A 23,184-nucleotide genomic window follows, 5' to 3' on the forward strand; every position below is an offset into this window, starting at 1 on the left:
CTGATTGTCCACCTAAAAAAGATTCTCACACTCGTTTTACCCCACAACTCTCCCTCACTTTATTAAGGAAATGAGGAGTTAAGGAAATGAGAAAATAGGTTTTTTCTATGCTCGTTGTTTTCAATGTGTCCTTGTGTCAGTAGCTGTGCGACAGTAGGTATAGCCTGAACACGATGTGGTGGTCTGGATCTGGGTGGAGTTAAAAGTATCTGTGTCACATTCTAACAACTGGGAAACCTCCCGCAACAAACTAACAGGTGTCGTCCTCCTCCTGCCTCAGATCCACAGTCACACTACCGAGGGGCTGCCTGTCCGCGCTGCAGACTCTCTGCCTGAACCCAACACGTCTGAACGCTTTTCTTTACTTTATCTGACCTTAAAACTTGCAGGAAAGCACACGCGCACACACACACACACAGACACAGACACAGACACATACACACATAAATGATGCACTCGGCACAGAAAGACACCACCTTCACCAAGATCTTTGTGGGGGGTCTTCCTTATCACACAACGGACTCAAGCCTCAGGAAATATTTCGAAGTGTTCGGAGACATCGAGGAGGCTGTGGTCATCACTGATCGGCAGACGGGCAAATCTAGAGGTTATGGATTCGTAAGTAACAACCCGTTCATTTTAACTGAGTTGACGTTTTAAAGTTGCTCGCACACGTGCACACAGTCTGGGATAAGGGTCAATTGATCAACTATCGGCAGCCATCCAGGGTGAGAGAGGGGTCGATTGTACCGTTCACAGCTCTGTGTGACTGTCAGGTTTGTAGGTAATTTGCAGTTGTTGATGTGGAAGAATTGGACTGGCAAGACTTGGAAGTGCTGGGACAGGTTAAGACATGTGATCGAGCATGATGAAGCGAAGAAAAAACAAGTTTTCTCTAGTTAAATATAACTTAAAACAAATGATCCATACATTTTTGGGGTGCTACCTGATCACTGCGACCAAACTGTAAGAGTGGGACGTCTCCGTGTGGTGAATGGAAAATGTATTGTCTCTTTGTAGGTGACCATGGCGGACCGGGCCTCTGCTGACCGAGCCTGCAAGGACCCCAACCCCATCATAGACGGAAGGAAGGCCAATGTGAACCTGGCCTACCTGGGGGCAAAGCCTAGGGTCATACAGCCAGGTGAGGGACTTATTTCAAAGCTTAGATCAAATTGGCAATTTAAAGACAACAGCCCTTTACCCAGTCACACACAGGGACTGCTACTCAGAGTTAATAAAAGTATTCTGCCAGAGGTAGATACAAATAATTATTTTAATATTTGGAGAATGAGAGCTTACTTTAGACAGATACATCCATGGTGGTAGTTTTTCTGGGTTTTTTTTTTTTTTTTTTGTTTGTTTTGTTTAGTTTTATTTTTGGGAACAAGACAAAGTCTTACAAAGGATCAGACCACTACCTTTAATAACTTAAACAAAAGTTTAATAACTATTTGTTTTCATTCCAGGATTTGCATTTGGTGTGCCTCAGATCCATCCTGCATTCATCCAAAGACCTTATGGGTATGTTAAGCTGCAGAGTTTCCATTTCTTTAACAAAAACTGTCTGTATGAAGTGGAAAAAAAAGAGAAATCTGCTGTTGTCTTTTATGAACTTATATAATCTGTTTTTATTGTTGTAAACATTTCTTTATCATTGCCTCCACCTATTTAATCCTGAATGAGGACATGTGAGTGTTGATGTGTGCTCCTCTGCTTGGTCGTTGACTGTGAAGGAAGTGAACATCTGTTGTACCCCCAGCCACTACAGGACTTGACTTGATGTTGTCTATCTCTCTCTGATCTGACAGGGTCGGTAACGGTTAAAATAGCTGATGAAGGGACATGATGGTTTGAGGAATAGCTGAGTCTGCATTGGGCAGAGCGCTAAAGTGTTACCTGTATACTCTGACATACACAAACGAACTGAAATGGTGACTAGATGCATGGAAGTCTTCTGTTTTTTTTTTCTTTTCCTTTCAGTTTTCCCTAGTACATAGATTGGTGTGTGCCTTGTTTTCAGTATGATGTGGTGTTCAGCTTAACTGTGTGCTTATTTCTACTTGCAGTGGGGGAGGTGGGGTGGGCGGGGGGTGCAGGAGGTTTTTGTGCAGACTTTGTGAGTTTTGATAGGGAGTTGTAACTCTGCAATGGGGGTTTGGGGTCTTTTCCCCTTTTTTTATGTTTGATCTGTGCTTTTAGCCTGTGGTTTTCTTTTTTTGTTTCCCCTCAGTTTTTAGTTAACAAGTTGATCGTGTTTTGTTGTCAAAGGGGGCTGACGATCACTTACAGTGTGTTAATTTCAAAATCCCCTGCAACAAAACAAACACTGGCTTGCATGTGGGAGTTCTTTTTCTGTTTCCTTACCCATGATGCTGTGTTTTTTTTTTTTTTAATTAACCCATTGCTTTCACTTGTAGCTTACATCCACAGGTACACGATACTGAGCATATTTTTTCTGATGAACCAAAATTATCCTCTCTTGCATTTTTCTCATCACTCCAGCAATAAAATTAAAAAATCCACGGGGGGAGTGAAAACACACAACACACACAAATTGTGTTTTCACCACAAAAAAAAAAAGAAAATGTTAAATTTCCCCCCATGTTGGTATGATGGTAAAATGTCAATGCTCCAAATTAAAGCTGGATCACACTCTGTATACAACAATTTTTAGATGTTAACTAACTATAAATGTGATCATGGATTCATTATTTGGCTTTGCCATAAACCATAAGTTAATGGCAGAAGTTTTGTCTTTTCTTATATGTATAGACAAATGTTCACTGCACTGTGAGCTGGAGACAGAGATCTTAGCCGGTCTCTTAGGCAGCAGCTGTTGGCTACAGTGATCTCCACGGCCTCTCAAATTCAGATGGAAAATGGTAGTCACTCAGCAGCGCTGTTAATAATGTATGGCACAGACAGGGCCACTCGGCTGTGGACAACAGGTGGGCTGAGCCATGTGCCCATGAAGCCTTTTGGTTATGTGCTGCGGATTACCCATGTGTCCTGGTGATTTACAAAGCACCTTTATTTAGCTCTCAACTTGCAAGACCACAAAATGTTCATCCCGTCTGTTTCAATAGACGCGGCTTAAGTCAGCTGTGCCCTTTTAGCACTTGAACTGTTGATATTAAAACAAGGTCAAATCACAAAGAATGGCTACCAGCATGTTGGCCCTGTCTTGGCAAATTCAAAAACTACACATGTGATTCGATTCATAAACAAAGATTTTCTGTGATCGTTATGCAGCCGCAGCACAAAACAGTTTGCTCTTATTTACAGCAGTGGATCGTGCATCTCACTTTGTAACAAGAGCACCGTTTCCTGATCAGCTAGGACACCTCCGGTCTGACTGATAAATAAATAAATTCAGGAAAGTCACTGAGACTGTAGAGCGGCGCAGGCAGCCATTAGAGTTGACGAGTTCCCTGCCATGTGTTACTGAAGGAGAAGATCAGCTTGTCCTTTGGAGATGACAAGGGGAGCAAAAATAGCATGCTTCCAGCCTCCCTTGTCAGTCAAGTTGGCGTGCGTATGTTTGTGTGGGGGTGTATGTCTGTAAGAGGGGGAGGGGGCACTTGTCTATGGACAGATATAACAGCTTCACACCTGCTCCTCAATATATTTACTGAGGGTGAATTTAACAGAAGTTTAAAGTGGGACCAAATTTAACCAGATACCCAGGCTTGTATTTATCCATTTATACTCTGCTCTATATACAGAATATTGCTCTTCCAATAGAAATCTCTTACTCTTAAACCACTTTTTTTCTTTAAAATAGTTTAATGGATGTCTTCTCCAAACAGACACAACAAGGCCTCTGCACAACCTAATACAACCAAGCACCCACTTGTTGAAATGTTGTATGGTTAACTCAGCAGCTACATCGACTGCACTGCAATTTATTACATTTATTAGCTGCTCCATTTTAAAGACACCCTATTTGTTTGTGTTTAAGGACCTATTAACATGTGTGGGCATGCCTGTATGTGTGGTGTTGACGTGACAGTTTGTGGACAGAATAGTGTCCACCTCTTATCTTGATATGTTGTGGTGTTGTGCGATAAGCTCGCATTTTGTCAAAGACAGTTTTCAGTGAAACATTGGGTGCAGAGCTGGGCTGTGTCTTCTTTTAATGCCTTACCGTGTTTCAGATTCAGATGCTTTTTTAAATTAAAAGCTACGCTTGTGTTTCTTTGTGGTTTTGCTGCTTCCTTAACTTTTTCTAGGTAGGGTTTTTTTTCAGTTGTTAATGAATGGATTTGCTGTGTTCTGAGGACTGGATTGACGTATTTGTGGCGCCTGCTTTTCAGTTTTCCAGAATTTAGTTTCAGCGTTGGACAGATGACAGGCTGTGGCTCTACTCTGACCCTGTGTATCTTTTTGTCCTACAGGATCCCCGCCCACTACGTCTATCCTCAGGCCTTTGTCCAACCCAGCGTGGTGATCCCACACGTACAACCCTCTGCTGCTACGGCAACAGCTGCTGCTGCCACTTCCCCATACCTTGACTATACCGGTGCAACATACGCTCAGTATTCTGCGGCTGCCGCCACTGCTGCTGCAGCTGCGGCTGCCTACGAGCAGTATCCGTACGCGGCCTCGCCAGCACCAACAAGCTACATGACTACAGCAGGGTATGGATACGCTGTCCAGCAGCCGCTCGCCACTGCTGCCACCCCAGGAGCTGCCGCTGCTGCTGCAGCCTTCAGCCAGTACCAACCTCAGCAGCTGCAGACAGATCGCATGCAGTAGAACCATGAAAACTACCTTAAAGGAGGAAAACAGGGGGAGGTCACCTTCTTCCATTAGGAGGGCAAAGTTAGGTGGGGGAAGATAGTAGAAGCTGAATATTGGTTGTCACTCCCAGGTTTTATCTTAGCAGTCCTTCTACCAAAGAGCCTGAGGAAAATTACCCAAAATGTGGAGACAATGAGGAATTTCTGCATATTTTATTAAAGCGAGATCTGTGTTTTGTCACTATTCAATATATATGAATATTTAATATTTATTCAGTGGTTAAATAGTTAATGTTAATTGAAGAACACTCAGTGGACCTCATGTCAAACATTGCTATATATTTATACATGTATATATGTGGAATTTGTACTAAATTCCCAGTTAGATTTATGTCTTATAATCAGGTTTCTTCCCCACCACTTTGAAAACAAACCAAAACACTTGCATACATATGAGAACCATATGTTACAACACCACATGGTTTTCAGTATTTCATAGTTTTGGACCAGTATTTCGTTTGGTAAAGCTATGCAGACATCAATAGAGAAGTTTTGTTAGGTTGTTTTCTTTTTCTAAGTAACTGTTTGGCGTGAGATAGATTAGACATCCTCAGCTAGTTCCTTTTAAAATGTATTTTCTAAATAACACATAAGACAAAATGCTGACCACTGAAGCACTCACTTTTCTTCCCTTTAAATTGCACCTCAAGTAAACTCAGCAGAAGGGAAGAAACACTGTTGAATGTGAATCTTTCATTTTGAAAAAAAGTGTTTCATAATGTGCCTTTTAAATTATGCTATTTATGTATTTATTATGGAGCCTTCAGTAAAAAAAAAACTTTATTTGTGTTCATGTATGAAGCCTGCTGTAGAACATGTCCACATGTGCTGCTGCATTTCTCGTGATCAAGAGCATATGTTGTTTAAGAATGTTTAAACTTGGCTTTACAATGTGCTATACCATGTATAAAGAACAAAATATGAGTGGAAAAGTAGCAATAACTCCAATGCCTTCTCTGTTTTCTGTAGATTTAATGTTGTCTAAATTATATCCTTAACTCTTTAATGTTGCTTTTTATACTTGATCAGTTAAATAAAGGACGGTGTGACGACTGTTAACTTTTTAATTTTTTACATTTGATGTCTTTTGACATTAAATGTTTTCTAATGCAAAGGCATCCCCTATTTTACCTTTGCGTTTTGTAATGCATGACTCGAAATGATGCAAACATAATGAATTTGCTAAATAAAAGGAATTTACTTTCAACTTGTTAAAATACTTTTGTGTTTAATGTAATGTCAGATTTACTAACAGACATTCATTTATTTGACAGTCATGTCACATGATGGTAGATAAAGAATACAAAACTGTAGCTGATGGTAAAATGATGCATGCATACATCTAAACAACTGCCATGAAGAGTAAACTGCCTCTAGTCTGTTCTGTGCTGTCTGTTATGTCCATTGAGGCAGCGAATTGCTGTGTTTTTAACCATAGCTATAAAATGAAAGGCATATGATCTGATTTTTACTAACTGTCAGCAAGAAAGGGTCTCATATTTCTGTGATATATTTCAAAACAAAGATAGAGACTGAGCTGGCAAGAATATGTGTCCTGAGTCACAAAACTAATAATGAATTACGCATTTTTGCAAACTGATCTTAACTTGAAACACTGCTGGGGAGTTTGATGCTTGCCTCTGTTTACACTATAAATCAACACTGATGTTTGGGTAATATGAATCCGGCCTACTGTGGCTCTAAAATAGTAAGTAAGTGAAGTCCCTCTTCCTGTGTCACACCACCATTAGTTGATAGTTAGTTTGCCAACCTCACGTTGACCAAATGAAGCAAATCAAAAACCTCAGATTAACATAAAATGTCAGACATTCTTGTTATATTAATCCAGCTAAATTTGGATTTTTAAATGCTCAAATTAAATGTGATACAGCAGCGTCTTGGCTCCCCTGTGCCTGAGCAGAGACAGCTGAAATACACACTCATCTCAGAGGCCTCTGGTCGTTTAGAGACTCCTACAGTCCTTTCCCTGTTTTGTTCACCTGTTTTCAATCCTTCACTACAGCCCCCACCTGTTTCTATACAGCTGGAAAGAAACTTGTGATGTGACCTGGGGTACAGCAGAGGAGCAGATAGGCAGTTGAAGAGTCTTGTATAGTTTGGTCGAATAAAACACATGCTGTTAGGTGACTCTTCCTCAGTTGCCCTCTCATTTTCCTCTCATCAAAGCTGCGTCCTCCTGACATCTGCTGGTTCATGAGAGTCACTTCTTCTTGTCAAACATTTTGTAGGTGTTTTTCTCAGGCCACATTGTTTATGTTGGTGGACGTGGCTCTTCTTTCGCACGATGTTTTTGCTCAATTCACTTTCGATTTGGGTTGCGGTATGCACTTTCCAAGTGGCAGACAAAAATGCCGCGTTCATGTAATATCGGAGGTGTCTCAATTAAAGGTTTCTGACATCCCCAAAATGCTCACGTTCACGACAATATCCAAGTACATAAATTCGACAATTAGACTTGATGAAAGCTGCAATATATCCAAACTGGAGTTTAATACCATGTAGGGGCCTGAACGTGGATGAAAAATCGGTTCCTTAATCAGTCAAACTGTGTCGTTCAGTGTAATTAAATCCAAATTTAGTGGCTATAGTTATATATCATTCATATACACTATTCTTAATCTATTTGATCAAATCTGTAAACACACAAGCGTTAAATAGTTGGCAGGTGAAGTGAATGCTCTGAAGTCGTTCCCATGTCTACCATCCACCCTGTATGACATGAACGCGGCATTACATTCCGCAGCCTGGGGGGGCGGAGGGCCGTTTCCTGCCAGTCAGAGAGAACAAGAAATTCTCAAATTGTGACAGAACGAGCGAAAAGAAAAACCACGGTTAATTTCAGAGTGAGTCAGTGGGGATTAGAAATTTGATTGCGGGGAAGGTGAGTAGTCTTTAAAGACCTTAATGATCCTAACGTGGTTGATCTTTTGTTGCATTTTTAGTTGGCTAACGTTATTGTTTGGGGACAAACACGGACAGCTTGTGTTGTAACGTGACGATTTTTTAAAAGCACGGCAACTCTTTCTTTACTTAATTATTAGTCATCTGTGTTAATTTAACACCAATAGTCAGCTGAATGTAGAATATGTGTGCTAAATTGACGTTTCTTGGCTGAAAATGGAATTTGTGGCCTAAATTTAGTGGCTAAATCTCGCGAGTCCCGGGGAACCTCGGGGAAATGTGAAAGCCGCTAATCAGTAGACTTTTAACCATCTGCTTTTAACGGTCGGGAGCAGGGCAGAGATATCTGGTTGGGAGTAGGGTAAAGATTGAGCCAAGTTAAGCATCTTTAAGCATGACTGGTTGGGGATACAGTTAGTCTCATGGACAGGTAATAAGAAACAGATACCGACGGGGAGACTTCACTTCCCCTTGTGTAATCTCCGAGTGTTGGAATCTAATGCTAAACCAATGTAAATGGCGTCGATAGGTATCAAACCCGAACCCCAGACCTTCGTTTGAGCCTCAACTTAATGATGGTTTTAAGGGTAGAAAAACGCACAATATGTACAACGTATGTCAATGTGTCGATGCGTATCAATTTTGATATTTACCGGAAGACAGCATCGTCATGTGACCGCTTTGACGTAACAGCGTATATCATTGTGGACTTCCTGGCAGTCGTCTTCATTTAAGCACTGTTGTTTAATCTGCCCCGATAACATATGACTTATCCTTCTTATTTCATATTTTGCAGAGCAGTCCCAACAACCCAACGCTTCAGTCGGTCTCTACTCCCGATCAAAGCCAGAGATGACCACCGAGAAGACTGATTACACTCCCGTACAGGGGGGACCCCCTCCACCCTATCCCACCGGACAACCTGGGTTTCCTGTCGCCTTTGACAACAACATGCCAAACCAGTTTGGAGGCTTTGCTCCTGGTGGTCTCCCTTTCCCTCCACCAACTGCTTTTGCCCCGGGTGTTCCAGGAGCTTTTGGGGCGGCCACGAACCCTGAAGGCGGCCCAGCATATGGCCCCAGTCCATCCATTGTACCATACTCTCCACCAAGCCAGGGCAACTTCAATAGTAAGTTTTTCTTACAATGTGGCATTAAAAAAAGTGGAATTACATTAGTAGCATAATATACTCAATTTGATGTTGTTGGTTGGTTCCATTTCAGATGATGTTTACCCCAACCAGGATGATCCACCAGCCTTCCACGAGAATCAAGACTTTGATTTTGGATTAGATAACAAGAGCATAAGAAGAGCCTTTATCCGAAAGGTAAGGAGACAGAGTGGTTGAGGAAAAGGTAAAATTCCTTGGTGGAGTTAATCATATATACAAGACATCCTATCTGTGTCTGCTGCCTAATAATATTCTACTCCTCATTCAGGTATTCTTGGTGTTGACTGCTCAGCTGATGGTGACATTTGGCTTCGTGGCTGTTTTCACTTTTGTAAGTGAAGTCAAACGCTTTGTCGCGGTGAACGCCTGGACCTACTTGGTGTCCTATGTTGTGTTCCTCGTGTCAGTTTGTGTGATCAGCTGCTGTGGAAGCGTTCGCCGACGACATCCTTGGAACCTGGTTGCATTGGTAAGCCTGCTTTGACTTTGTTTCTTCATGGGAATAGGAGACAGAGGGGAGGAGTTTCAGCTCAGGAAGTAGCATGCTATCAGATCTGGAGGACTATTGGACTATAAAGAAATGCAAAGCTTAAAACCTGACAGAGCCTCACAAGTCACTGTTATAACTAGAATATGATCAGCCATTTTTTACTCATGTCTTGAAATTGCAACCTCCGCTTGGACATGTGTATCAGTGCTGATGTATTTTTCTTTCTTTTATTCAGTCCATCCTGACTCTCAGTATGTCCTACATGGTGGGAATGATCGCCAGCTTCCATAAGACTGAGTCCGTCATCATGGCAGTGGGCATCACTGCAGTTGTGTGCTTCACGGTGGTCATCTTCTCTCTGCAGGTTTGTCTGTCAGTCCCTGCCTCTTTTATATATGTACATCGATCACACGCTGATATGGATGTAACCTTAATGGCACTCTGGGCTTCTTCCTACAGACCAAGTATGACTTCACCTCCTGTCATGGCGTGCTTTTCGTCTGTTTAATTGTCCTGATCCTCTTCGGCCTCCTGTGCATCATCATCCGTGACAGGATTCTGCACATTGTGTATGCTGGACTGGGAGCATTGCTTTTCACCTGTGTAAGTCCTTAAACAAACCATTTTCTCCCCCACTCAAGTGTATATAGTGATAATGATAGGGTATTGACCTTGTTGAGTGTAATTCTGACATCCATGCATTGAGATTGGCTTGGGGTTTGATGGGGGTTGATGTTTCAAATCACATTCATCACCACTTGGTGTGATTTGATAGAACGTAAAGGGATGACATGGATTGAAAAGGCCATAGCTGCTGTATCAGTGGCTAGATTTCCAACTAAAAATCCTGGGTGATATATCACTGACCTAAGTTTCAAACTAAAAAGCCTAAAATCTGTATGCTAGTAAACCCAAGTACACATTGCACAAAATTTAGAGGAACATTAAAAGGATAGTGATGCTCTGGAGGTTTGTACCTCAAGCCTTGAAATGCATTGTAGTGGTAAGTAGGGCTGCACGATATGTCGTTTGAGCATCGTCATCGCGATGTGCGTATGTGCGATAGTCACATCACAGGACGTGCAATGTTTTCTTTTTTTTTTTTCTTTTTTTTTTTTTTTTTTAGAACATGTCAACTTTTGTTTTGCTTCATAAGAGCATTTCTGACCTGGCTCTGCTCTGCTCTCTCACTCACTCTCAGCTCACAGTCAGCCCCTCCCCCCTATGCACATGCTGTCCCTCACATACCACTCTGCAAATGAGCGATAAACAAGAGAGAGAGACTGTGAAGAACGATTTAACTCCCAAAAGAAATATTTCCATATTTTGGATATTAAAAAAAGATGATGTAGACCAGAAGAATGTAGTGTGCTGACAGTGCCGTGCCGTTGTTGCCACAACTCGAGGTAACACAACAAATCTTTTTGATCAGTTGAGTCGCCATCACAGAGCGCTATATGAGTGCAAAGCAAGAACTCAAACTAACCACTCTTGTGTTTTAACTACTTTGTTGCTGTTTTACAAAAAAAAAAAAAAAATTTCATTGTTGCATTTTTGAAAATCACTGGGGGCTGATACATCTGCTCTTGTATTTTTAGATTTTTGTTTAAAAGATGTTTACTAATTAGATCATTTACCTTGGCGAATCAACCTAATTCTTTCCAAATAGAGCTATTCAAGTCATCTGGTGAGAATTGTTGTATTTTTTAATATCGCAATATGTATTGCAGAAAAAAAAAATTGCAATGTCAGTTTTTTCCAATATCGTGCAGCCCTACATTGAAGATACCTTGTGGGCTGCTTTTTTTCAAGTTGGGTTGCACCATACAAACACATTTCACAAAAGTGCTTAACAGGCTAATAAAAGAGTAACAGGATAGTGTTTCTGGAAAGACACATTATTGCTGTTGAGTTTTTTGGGAAAAATATTTAATTGCTGTGAATACCACAAATTTAATTCTTCTTTCCTCCACTGTATTGTGGTGTTGGCAGAAATATATCTATATCTTTTGTTATGGACAACATATCAAAATGTTTGACCCATTGTGAATTCCCTTTCTGTTACAGTTCTTGGCAGTTGACACACAGCTGCTGCTTGGCAACAAGGAACTGGCCTTGAGTCCAGAGGAATATGTCTTTGCTGCTCTCAACCTGTACACAGACATCATCAACATCTTCCTCTATATTCTTGCTATTCTTGGAAGAGCAAGGGGCTGAGCAGGAGGAACTACACAGAGGAATTCAGATAGAAACTGTCTTGAGTTCATGTATAAAAGTGAATTTCCATGATCTTGATTTTTATCTTGTCTTGTTGTGTTCACGTGGATCACGTAGTTCAAGATTTCTTTGCTTCACCATGTCCAAATGATATTTTTTTATGGTAATATAGAGTGTCTGTGTTGTAGTTTGGGGATTTTATGAGGTATATGTTCTGTGATACAAAACTTCATCTTGCTTTAGAAAATAATTTCTTATACTATGTGAAAATCGATGAAACAGTCACTATTCAAAGTCCACTTACTTTTTCCAGAGCTTTCACCTGTATCACACGACTAAACGGCTAAAAGGTGCTGTGGATGAAATAACATCTGCTGAGCTTGAATGTTAGCAGATCTGTCTCCATGACAACCAAACAATCTCCATCCACTTATGAGGGCTGTGTGATATGGTTGAAAAGCTAGGAAGTGCACTTTGAGTTTGGATTTTTTGTCAAACTACTATTTCCAAGGTAAATGACTTTTAATAAATATAAATGTTCTTTTCAAAGCCTGATCTCTGTCTTTTGTCTGGAGTCAAAGGGTCCTGACAGAATTATGTCCCACCAGAGAATTCTGTTCCGATGTGATTTGATACAATTCTATCAGTGTCCACAAGATTTTGGGTGTTTGTGGCTCAGCTGTGAAACTGGGAGCCTAAGAATGGACCTGGAACAAACCGTTGCTGCATTGCTGTCAAAAAATGAAACACTTGGGCAAGAAAATGATGAGTTAAAGTTGATGCTAAGTGTATTCAACGACTACATAGACCTGAGAGCCAGGATGCAAAGATTCAACAACACTCTGGAGGAGTCAATAGGTATTGTAGGTGTTTTTCTTTACCACTAGATGGCAGCTAGGGTGCAGTTCAGTGCAAAGAACTGGAATATAATGAACTGAAAACAGGAACCAGAGGCAGATGCAAGAAGACAATTATGAGCTTTTATGAGCTGCAGTCAGTGTTAGATTTCTGATTGCCTGTGCTTAATACTTGCATGTTGTACTTCTTTGGTCATGTGATTTCCTATATCTGTGACATACAATAATATTAAGCATGTACAAGGGTAGGTAATTTCATGATCCCAAATATAAACATTCTTGCAGCATTTCAAAATAACAGTTGGCAGGAAAGAAAACCTGACCCAGTGTCTCCTAGCAACAGGATTTAAAAGACATGCTCTGACAGTATATTCACATTTCCAAAACTAAATCTCTTAACCTGAATTGATTTTATTTTTGTAATGGGTTTTTTAAAAACCTATCTGTATGCTTACAAGGATAATCATATTATAGTATCAGGAATTATGATCAAGATATGCAACATATTTCTATATGTTGTGTACTGCTGTATACTGTACTATATCATTCAGATATGCCTCTAAATCTTTAGAAGCATATCGTTATAGAATAAATGTAGTACAATGGGTTTTTTTTTCTTGCAAAACATGTACAACAAGCATTATCAGCGTCAGCAAATCTTTCAATCATACTGTTGTAGATGTATATTTTGTGAAGGTTTTTGGTTATACAGAAATGTTGCGATCACTGTGAATACTGGAATAGGTAACACGTCTGGCTGTAACTTTTTTCCAACCATCAATGAGATCTCCTATTTTCTGGGCACATTTAGGATCTGTACCATGACTGCGCTTTGTTATTTCAATAGGCTTTGTGTCATTCTGTTCACCACTCACCTTGTCATGTTTACATGTCAGTAACAAAATCATAATCAAATCAAAATCATAGTCTGATCAAATCTGGAACTTAAATAACTAGTTCCAGATTATCTAGGTAATAACAAAAGTTATTAACTCATTTTGTTAAAAACAAAAGTTATTAACTAGATGAGAATAGATTACACCAATCACAGTAATATACCATCAAATTTTGTAAAATCAGGTAAAATCAGGATAAGTTCTCTGATGAAGGTCAGTCCAGAGCTTCGGGAGCCGTCATTTTGTAAATGCTGTATCAAAACACCAGCCACAGTGATCCCTAAAAGTAATCAATAAGATCTCAAAATCAGTACTAAAACACACCTGGTGTTAATAGGTTAAAACAGGTGTGTGTCTGTGTCCTTAAAGTAGCCACTCTGCTTGTTGTGACAGTATGTATGACAACAACAATACCTGGCTTTCTTTTTATCAGTTTGCTCACCATCAGGAAGCAGACCATCCAGTCTGTGGCAAGCCACCATTAATGAGGGAAAGTTCAGAAAGGACTTGCAGCAATCCAAAATTAATCATGAACACCGAACTTCATCCCCTGCTGACTTCAAGTCTTTCATACAGAGCTCGGTGCACGTAGACACAAGTGAGAGAGCAGAGTCTCAAAGCTGCCAGACTGATGTTCCTCCTGAGGACAACGGTGAGTGATGCCTAACATGGAGACGTTTTAGAGAGTAGTGTTGCCAAAAAGAAACATTTGATTGATTTTAGTTTTTTCATTGCAATTCCAGACAGGATGCTGGGAGAGATTGCCTACCAGCTGGACAGAAGGATTCTCTCTTATGTCTTCCAGGGCCATAAGAGGCTTTATGGTTTCACACTGCTTAATATACCAGACAAGATCATACAGGTATGAAATCTCTCATTGATATCTGAGGTGTTTAAAGGAAGACTTTTATTTTTAAATGTTCCTTTTTGACATCACAGTCCAAAGGTAAGAGATCAAATCTGAACAAAACTTCAAGTGTAACTCATCCCATCATGAGTTCATTAAGAAAACCAATACTGACCATTACATTCTTCTTACATGACTCAGAGGTCTCATGCCTTACTTCCTCTCCATCAGGTTAGCACCCATCCTCTGACAGGGAAGGTGGATGAAGGCTATCGGCTTCATCTCACTCAGAGGTATGCTGACCTCATGGAGCAGTTGAACCAGCTTGGGTACAAAACAAAACTTCACCCTCTTTTCACTGAGTTCATTGTCAACACTTACGGGATCCTGAAGATGATGCCTGGTGATAGCAACACTAAAGCAATGAACTACAATAACCCAGACTTTCTGAGGAAGCAGATAGTGACCACAGCACCGAGAAAAATTCAGAAAGACCTGCTGCTCGTGCTCACCTGCCTCTGCTACATGGCCGAGAAGGACAGAAAGCCTCTTCTTCTGTGGTAGAGATGACTGTAGTGAAAGGCATACCAAATTTACAAGCTTGCAGCACCCACAACTTGGAAATAAACATTGCAAAATGATGTAGTAAATTTTTGTGTTATGTATTTGCTTATGCTCATGTACACATGCAAGTGTGCATGTGAAACTAAAGAGCCAATGTTAATGAAGCCATAAAGGCATAAAGCATTAAATATTTCTGTTTCATATACAAACAGGGCAACCTGTTAAAAGACATCTAACTGTAATTTATTTCAACCAATATTCAATAATATTATGGGGTAATATGATTTCTTAATCTGTGAAAGAAATAATCAGTTAATATGTGCTAAGCATAAAGGATGTACTGTATTCCCCACATTGTAAATCATGAGATAGGCCTATGGTATCATAAGTGAGTTATTCTGGTAATCAGATTGAATTGCCATTTTATTTCAGTTCATGCTGAACATGCTGTGGTTGGTAAATCAGAGGTCTGGAACTGGGCTATAATGGACCTTCATTTGTTTAAAAAAAAAAAAAAAGCTATTTAGTTGATACATGTTGAGTCATATCATTTGAAGGACTAAAAGCTATCATAAGGAGTTTATTATAGGCCTTCCTGTTCTCTCACTAGAGTCTTTAAACATTGGAAGATTATTCAGGAATATTAGGCTGCGCATGCTACAACACACAGCACAGGTTGCCTGCAGGTAAATACTTGACTTAAGTTTTGGCAAGAAATAAAGAACATAATGTTAAAACAGAAGCAAAAAATGTAAATATGAACTTTTTACAACCATGATAATATGGCATGAAGTGTCTCTTAAGAGTAATAAAATAAGTAATCAATCAAAAAATTACAGGGATGGGACATAAATGATGCATTTTGGCTCAGTCTCTATCCACATTGTCCACTACTGTTTTCAGAAATCACTACTTATTTTGCTGGGAAACTAAAAACCCAAAAGTACTCACTTGGTAATGTTAAGTACTCAGTAGTTTTAACAGATCCTCTTAGGCTGTGACAGGTCGCCTCAGGTAAGGTCACGTGTCCGACACCATGACAACGCCAGTGGGGCGTGGCTTAATAACGCCCGAATGATGAGCTGCTGAGAGCAGGGTGGGCTTAGTCCACCGATCTGGTGTTTATATTGTTTTTTATTTCAAGCTAAAAACGGAGGAACATGTGACAACCTAATGAATAGGTGTGATAAAGTAAATACATTAGTAGGCTGCTCGATGGGTTCATCAGACGGACTGTCCCAGTTTTCGTGCTAAGGTAAGACCAAAGGGCTGCCACGTTAGCGTGAGTGTTTCAAGCTAGCTACGCAACAGGACAGGTGACAGCTTTCATTTGTGATAACTAACGTGTAGGTAGAAGGATGTATAAAGCGTGGGAATTTAGTAACCATGTGCTGTAATGATGCAGCGACGCGTTGCAGTCACAAACACCAACGTTTACATTCAGGTTGGAAAGTCTTTCTGTATCGTTTATGAAGTGAAACTGTTAGCTTAGCATAGCTGCACATGGAGTACCGTTGCTGAGACTCCCCCTAACCTACCTGTATGAGTGTCGACACAACAGACACAGCGACACAGAAAGCTTCCCTTTACTACTGTGTGATTACATGATGGTCGAAGTGATGGTGGCCTGCGTTGAATGGGGTCTTTATTTGCGTAATTGGGTTGTTGGGGGTTTGCAACTTCCTAGTTGTATTCGGTGCCCTAGTTTGTCCATCTTTAGTTGAATCAGAGATCAGTATCTACAATGGGAGTGAACCCTTGATTGCAACGCTCCGATGTTAAAGGGCAAATTCACACTAAAACAGTATAGTATGGTCCTATTTTTCACTCCTTGAGCTAATGTGATTATATTACACGTTGTAAATGTATTACAGCTGAGATATTACTTTCAAATGAAAATTTGGCAATACAAGATTAGACAAATATTTGTTGTTTTACTTTTGCCACACCCTATGACTTTACACGGTATAATTAAATGTAAATACACATAAAGGTGTGGTATTGCTTTCCATTGCAGTGTTATTTTGCCAGCGGTTAGCAACACTGTGCAGATGGTGACAGCTGGATTATGCTGTTTACACCATGTTTTTAAAGTGATCAGGATGCATTGCATAAGTGTGCAGTAAGCCAGTCTGATCTTCCCACTGCCTCTGACTATTGCAGTAGTGTTGGTGCAGTTGTCAGTTTCCTCATGTTTTCCACAACTGCGTGTGCAGACATGATACCAGCATGAGTTACAAGCCAGTTATTCCGGAGAATCCTCACTGTAAATGTTTACATGGGTTTCAAGAGCCGAGCTGCATCATAACATTTTGATTTTTTTCTCCTGCTCTAGTATCCAGCACAAAGGAGAAGCTTTCCACAGGAATGAGGCTAGAACTGGGAGGCCCAGTGTTGTTCATCCTGATTGCTGCTTAGAGAAGGGGCAGAGGCATGGCCCTGCAGACGTCACCCTTTCCTAATGGGTGTGTTGCAGGCCTCCATGCTGTGGGATGGGCATTCATCCTGCCTTGTTTCTGGTTTCTCGATCGCCTAATCGCTGTATGCAAATCCACCACCCTGGAGAAAAAGCAGCGACTGGAGCAGGAATGCTACCTCCAACCCCTCAAGGTCTTCTTCGGCTCCATTACCTTCTTCATCCTTTTTCTTGCTACAGCCCCCTTGGCCTTCCTCGGGTTTCTGCTCTGGGCTCCTCTTCAGGCCTGCCGCAGACCCTTTTCCTACCACAGAGAGCCAACGTCCTCACCAGAGAAGGAGACACACCGGGGTTTTGAGCTGGTAGGAAAGGCATCATTCGGCTTTGCCTCAGCCAACTTGTGTCTTTTGCCTGATAGCCTGGCTCGCTTTAACAACCTGGGGCACACCCAGCACAGGGCGGCCGCCATTGGTCAGCGCATTGTGCAAGGTGTGTGTCGACCCCACATCCGCATCTTTGTTGACTCCCCCAGCAGTTGCGGCACTCTCAGCCCCTCCAGCAGCATACTCCCAGTTAACTCATCTTCATACGGGGCCACAGATAGACAGGGCCAGCCCCCAGTGAGTCACCATTCAGACTCCGCTGAAGGACATGTTTCAATCCCTAAGTCCAATAGTCGTGTAGTTTGTGTGCCCTGTGATGATACAGAAGACCCCTTATCTGACCAACCCTCTCCGCTCCTCAATTCCAACCAGAACTCCAACCAGCAGGGCCGAATGGGTCACCGTAGCGCTCCCCGAGCTTTGCTCTCCCAGGGTCTCCGCCAGCAGGATGATGTACCCTGGGAGGTGTCGTCTTTGTTTCCAGCCAATGTGGATATACTGTGCCTAGAGGAGGTGTTTGATAAGAGGGCTGCACAGAAGCTCACCCAAACACTAAGGCCCATGTATGGACACATATTGTATGACATTGGTGTTTATGCCTGTCAGCCACCATGCAAATGCTCCTCTTTCAAGTTCTTCAACAGTGGTCTGTTCCTTGCCAGCCGATTCCCAGTACTTGAGGCCCAGTACCACTGCTTTCCTAATAGTCGTGGGGAAGACGCACTGGCTGCTAAGGGCCTCCTTTCTGCTAAGGTACCTTGCTTAATATCATGAATTGAGCCACTATCAGCTACTGATGTTCTGATGTCCTTTTTGTTTTGCAGCATTCATATTAATTAGTCGAGATATGTAATACTGTTAAGATTGTCAAAATATGCTGTGATGATGGTTTGTGATATTCTTAGGTGCTAATCGGGCAGAATCCGAAACAGAAGAAAGTGGTTGGCTATTTTAACTGCACACACCTTCATGCACCAGAGGGCAAGTTGCATTTTCTGATTTTGTCTGCTTAGGTTAACAGAAAATGTAGCATTTTCTTGTAAGGAAACAAGTTTATGACAGCTTTTCTGTGTTCTCTTGTCAGGTGAAGGGGAAATTCGGTGTGAGCAGTTGAACATGGTGACCAAGTGGATTGGTGATTTTCAAGCTGCCAACAGACAACCTGATGAGGACATTGTTTTTGATGTGCTCTGTGGTGATTTCAACTTTGACAACTGCTCACCTGGTGCGTCTGTGTCTGTGACAATTCCATTTTTTCAAAATTCCATTTTTCTTTTTGTTAATAATTAACTGAAATTGTCCTCAATGAAATATATATATACATATATATGTTTGTTTTTTTTGTTGTTTGTCTAGATGACAGCCTGGAACAGAGTCACTGTCTGTTTGAGGAATACAAAGATCCTTGCCGGGCAGGGCCTGGAAAAGAGAAGCCATGGGTCATTGGTTTGTAGCATTTCAAGCCTACAGTAGATCCTGCATACAGTACTTACTGTACATGTTGACTTTAATAGGACATTACAATGATTTGATTCCAAAGGTACTCTACTGGAGCAGCCCACATTGTATGAAGATGACATAAACACCCCAGAGAATCTACAAAGGTACACTCGCATTCACTGCCTTTGGCACAGCACTGTTAATGTGATGTGAACAGAACTTCTCACTCAGAGTTTATTCTCCAAAATAACATACTTTGTCTTCTCTTTGTCTCTGTGTAGAACTTTGGAGAGAGAAGAGCTAAGAAAACAGTATATCTCCCCTCCTGTTCCTGCAGAGGGCCGTCCATTGGTTTACCCTGAGACTGGTCAGCCATGGATCGGACGTCGGATCGACTATATCCTGTACCGCGAAAACTCCATTTCAAAACACTGCCGAACAGTGCGTGCCTCTGTGTGTTTTCACTCTTTCCTCTACTCAGCCTTCTCCTTTCTCTCCATCGTTTCTGTCTCCGTAAAGTTACAAGTCAGTCAGTAGTTATAGAAAAGTTCTTAAACCACAAGTTACCTCCCATGAAAAAGAAATAAAGTATCATGAAAACCACACTGTCTCTCTGTCTCCATCTAGGAAATTGAAGAGGTGACCTTCATAACCCAGTTGGCTGGCCTCACAGACCATATTCCGGTGGGCTTGAGACTGAATGTAATAATGGACTCTGACTGTGTTGATGAATGAGGACTAATGTGAGCGCAGCTTCACAACAAAACAAAGGGAACAAAGTGTACGAAAATGTACATTCCTGTGATCCATACAGGCATTTTAATGTTTCGTTTACATACTTGAATTTGTGATTTCAGTGTACTGACCAATGACTTTACCCCTCAGGTGGAATTAATATGGGTTTCTTGAAATTTTATAATGTAAACAATTTTATGCATTAAGGCTTGTTTAGGCCAGAGATATTGATTTTGTAAAACAATATATTTTTAGAATTTTTCATTCTTACATTTTTCCTACAGAAATAAATAACAAGAATGAATTTTACACCATGTATCTTGCCTTTAATTTGCCATCAATTTTGAGGTACATAAATTGACTATGCCCATCTTATACAATTACACAGCACAAGTAATTCACTACATGAAACTTTACAGCCATGGGGAGAATTCACTTACTATCTCATGAGGGCAAAATTGCAAAGAAAGTTGCTGTTCAGAGGGAAAATTTATAAGACAGGATGGGCAAGCAGAGCCAGGTGATTTGAATGTGTGCAGTAGACTGAGAAATGTTATTATCATCAGATATCCAGGGATGGAAAGTAACTAAATAGATGTAGTGACGTACTGTAGTTAAGTACAGTTTTAGGTGTTTGTACTACTGTAGTATTTCTATTTTCTGCCAATTTATACTTCTACTCTACTACAGTTCAAAAGCGACTGTTGTACTTTTTTACTCCACATGATACAAAATATAATCAACAAAGTACACACAGTAGGTTTAGACATCATTTAAAAAATTTCTAACCAGGTAACTGAACTTTTTATGAGGGAAAAAAACGTATTAGTCACAAAGTATTATTCGAAGTTGAGTATTTTTTTGAATATATCCTTAAACATTAGGTACATTTTATCAGTTGCAACATTAAAGTGATAATAACACAATAATGTGCATATTTTTTCAATGGGCCAGTTTTGGTACTTAAAATTTACTTTGATGCTAATACTACTGTACTTAAGTAAAATTTATATTATAGTATTTCTACATAATGGTATTGCTTTTTATTTTTTTTATTTTTTTTCAATAGAAGATCTGAGTACATCTTCCACCACTGCAGATATCAAACATGCATGACTCATGAATCATGAATCATATTTTTACAGCTCTTACTGAGGCTATTTTCAGCAGCATCACCGGGCTAAGGCAAAGTCTGAATCACAGGGCAATTTACTTTATAATCCTGACTTGTGAGATGCTGATTTCCAAAATCCCCTGCCTGAGCTCTGAGGTCAATAACCTTTGGGATCGATAGGGAGCGCTCTTCACTTATTTCAGGCAAGGCACAGCAACCAACAAAGAAATCGTATGAACCAATCAGAAGCCAAGGATGAGACTTACTTCCTGTTTTTAGCCTAGCCCTTGATAGACTCGTGGATTGCATTCAGACTGTGAAACTGTGATGATATACGAGTTAAAATCATGAGCGTCTTCAATCACTGTAGGAAACTGGCTTCACCGGTGTTTAAAAGCAGCGTTTTACTGGAACAAACTGGGGTTTTCAGAAGCGTCTGTTGGAGCCCCAAAGCTCGGTGTCACAGCCTGTGTTTGCCTCGACCTTTTACACCAAAGTCAGCCTCATGTCAGCAACGGCACAGTGTTTTCACCCCTCATCTAGAAACAAAGAGATGTTATTCAGAGGTACACAGTGAAAGCAGTAACTCAGAGAAGGACACTGACCTGTCTCAAGAGGAATCGCATAAGATGGACAGTGTCAGCACAGCCCCGAGTCAAAGTGAGTAGATATCCGATTAATACAACAGTCGGCATCTGTTTATATAATTAATTGATCTTTTAAGTTATTTTAAAGCAAACATACCCAGGATCGGATATTTGAGCGAGTTAAATGTGAGGATACGTTCTTACATGGAATTACAGGTGAACAATTAATCGATTTAACAATAGACAGAAAATTGTACTAAACATTAAACTGAATATCTCTGGGTTAGTTCAGACGTGAACATGTCACCGTAGGCTATGGAAAACTAATGGACATGTCTCAGTGTTTTTCTGACATTATATGGACAAAGCGATTAATCGACTGAGCAAGAAAATAGCCTGCTGATTAAACGAAAATTAGTTGCATCCCAAATTGTTAATCAAGGCTCTGGGAATTTGTTAGAGCAGCAATTTATGATTATTTTCATTGTCATGTAATCTGGTAATTATTTCCCCAATTAACCAGTTAACAGTTTTGTCATTAAAATTGAAAAATGGAAATTGAAACTGGCCCATCACTGTTTCCCAAAGTCCACAGTGGCTTCTTCTAATTATTTGTTTTTTTCCCAAGCAAATATCTTTAAGATTGGATCCACACTGGTACTGAGCCAAAATGTTTCACACTTGTTTTCTTCAGGACCCTCAGAGACTTTCACTCTTGATGTGCTGGTGTCTCTACTGCGTCAGGAGAATGCCGTGGACATCTGTGTGATTAAAGTCCCAGACCAGATCAAATACACGGAGTACTTCATTGTCGTCAGTGGTATATCACCGAGACACCTCCGCGCTATGGCACTCTACGCTATCAAAGTGGTAACTTACGTTCTGTTTCTCTTTGTTAGATTTTAATATGTGTAACCTGTTCTTGTTTTTCAAACTTATTTAAATGCTGCTTTTCCCTCCAGTACAAGTTTCTGAAGAGAGATGGAGATCCAAATGTGAAGATAGAAGGGAAGGATGCAGAAGACTGGATGTGTATTGACTTTGGTATAAACATAGAGATCCTATTTTTAAGTTTTTCCAATTTATACTGTTGTTAAACTGATCTTTGTAATTATAGTTATCAGTGTGAATTTGTCTTCTCTCAGGTAATATGGTTGTTCACTTCATGATGCCGGAGACCAGAGAAGTGTATGAACTGGAGAAACTCTGGACTCTCCGCAAATATGATGAGCAGCTGAGGAGCATCCCTGCTGAGATGTTACCAGAAGACTTCATATATGATGCTGATGCCACAAAGTGACGAAACAAGACCAGTCATCTAACTTGTCCGCAGACTTAACTACTTCTTTGTAATGTTGGATGCATCCTTTCCTATCTCTGTGAGTAGAAAAAAAGATATTTTTTTTTACACTTTAATTATCTTTGGACAATAGAACAACATATTTTGCGCTGAGAACTGACTGATTGGCATGGATTAATCTCTTATGCAACAGCCATACTGTATGAATTAGTATACATTGCATCATATGGTATTTGTAAATTATGTTTGATGTTTTTTGAGATGTTGATATTTTGATGGTTATAAATAAATAATTTAAAAAACTATTCTAGATCTCTTAAAACTATTCTCTATAGTCACTCTGACAAGAGTTAAATAAAGACATGTAAATATATTAAATTATTAAAAGGTTAATTGTATTATTAAGGTAATATATGTGATATTATAATTACCAGAATACT

General features: G+C 40.3%; 5 protein-coding genes across 7 annotated transcripts; all 5 read left to right on the forward strand.

Annotated features, from left to right (window-relative positions):
* The first annotated feature begins 220 nt into the window (after positions 1-220).
* Positions 221-6,012, forward strand: rbm24b (RNA binding motif protein 24b). Of its 2 annotated transcripts, none has more exons than XM_018688861.2 (4): positions 221-618; positions 1,021-1,144; positions 1,470-1,524; positions 4,401-6,012. In XM_018688861.2, exons 1-4 carry the CDS (start codon positions 448-450, stop codon positions 4,759-4,761), a joined length of 711 nt encoding a protein of 236 aa, XP_018544377.1. In that variant the 5' UTR covers positions 221-447; the 3' UTR covers positions 4,762-6,012. The 2 variants fall into 2 exon arrangements, with proteins under 2 accessions (XP_018544377.1, XP_018544385.1); XM_018688869.2 differs by lacking the exon at positions 221-618 and adding an exon at positions 704-776.
* A 1,529-nt stretch (positions 6,013-7,541) lies between these two features.
* Positions 7,542-12,154, forward strand: grinab (glutamate receptor, ionotropic, N-methyl D-aspartate-associated protein 1b (glutamate binding)). Of its 2 annotated transcripts, none has more exons than XM_018688830.2 (7): positions 7,542-7,707; positions 8,524-8,856; positions 8,951-9,054; positions 9,167-9,367; positions 9,624-9,752; positions 9,848-9,991; positions 11,456-12,154. In XM_018688830.2, exons 2-7 carry the CDS (start codon positions 8,580-8,582, stop codon positions 11,603-11,605), a joined length of 1,005 nt encoding a protein of 334 aa, XP_018544346.1. In that variant the 5' UTR covers positions 7,542-7,707; positions 8,524-8,579; the 3' UTR covers positions 11,606-12,154. The 2 variants fall into 2 exon arrangements, with proteins under 2 accessions (XP_018544346.1, XP_018544362.1); XM_018688846.2 differs by having other exon boundaries at positions 7,561-7,707; positions 8,529-8,856.
* A 46-nt stretch (positions 12,155-12,200) lies between these two features.
* LOC108891617 (uncharacterized) lies at positions 12,201-14,855 on the forward strand. The gene is made up of 4 exons (XM_018688815.2): positions 12,201-12,463; positions 13,792-14,010; positions 14,102-14,220; positions 14,437-14,855. Exons 1-4 carry the CDS (start codon positions 12,202-12,204, stop codon positions 14,767-14,769), a joined length of 933 nt encoding a protein of 310 aa, XP_018544331.2. The 5' UTR covers position 12,201; the 3' UTR covers positions 14,770-14,855.
* Positions 14,856-15,830: 975 nt separating this feature from the next.
* On the forward strand, positions 15,831-20,052 carry smpd5 (sphingomyelin phosphodiesterase 5). The gene is made up of 8 exons (XM_018688779.2): positions 15,831-16,024; positions 17,105-18,321; positions 18,474-18,549; positions 18,653-18,793; positions 18,925-19,014; positions 19,109-19,172; positions 19,290-19,449; positions 19,636-20,052. The coding sequence occupies exons 2-8, from the start codon at positions 17,203-17,205 to the stop codon at positions 19,741-19,743; spliced, it is 1,758 nt and encodes a 585-aa protein (XP_018544295.1). The 5' UTR covers positions 15,831-16,024; positions 17,105-17,202; the 3' UTR covers positions 19,744-20,052.
* A 1,055-nt stretch (positions 20,053-21,107) lies between these two features.
* Positions 21,108-23,049, forward strand: malsu1 (mitochondrial assembly of ribosomal large subunit 1). The gene is made up of 4 exons (XM_018688792.2): positions 21,108-21,517; positions 22,139-22,314; positions 22,407-22,488; positions 22,590-23,049. Exons 1-4 carry the CDS (start codon positions 21,205-21,207, stop codon positions 22,742-22,744), a joined length of 726 nt encoding a protein of 241 aa, XP_018544308.1. The 5' UTR covers positions 21,108-21,204; the 3' UTR covers positions 22,745-23,049.
* The last annotated feature ends 135 nt before the right edge of the window (positions 23,050-23,184 follow it).

Source organism: Lates calcarifer, linkage group LG15 (genome assembly GCF_001640805.2).
Source record: "Lates calcarifer isolate ASB-BC8 linkage group LG15, TLL_Latcal_v3, whole genome shotgun sequence".
NCBI lineage: Eukaryota > Metazoa > Chordata > Actinopteri > Centropomidae > Lates > Lates calcarifer.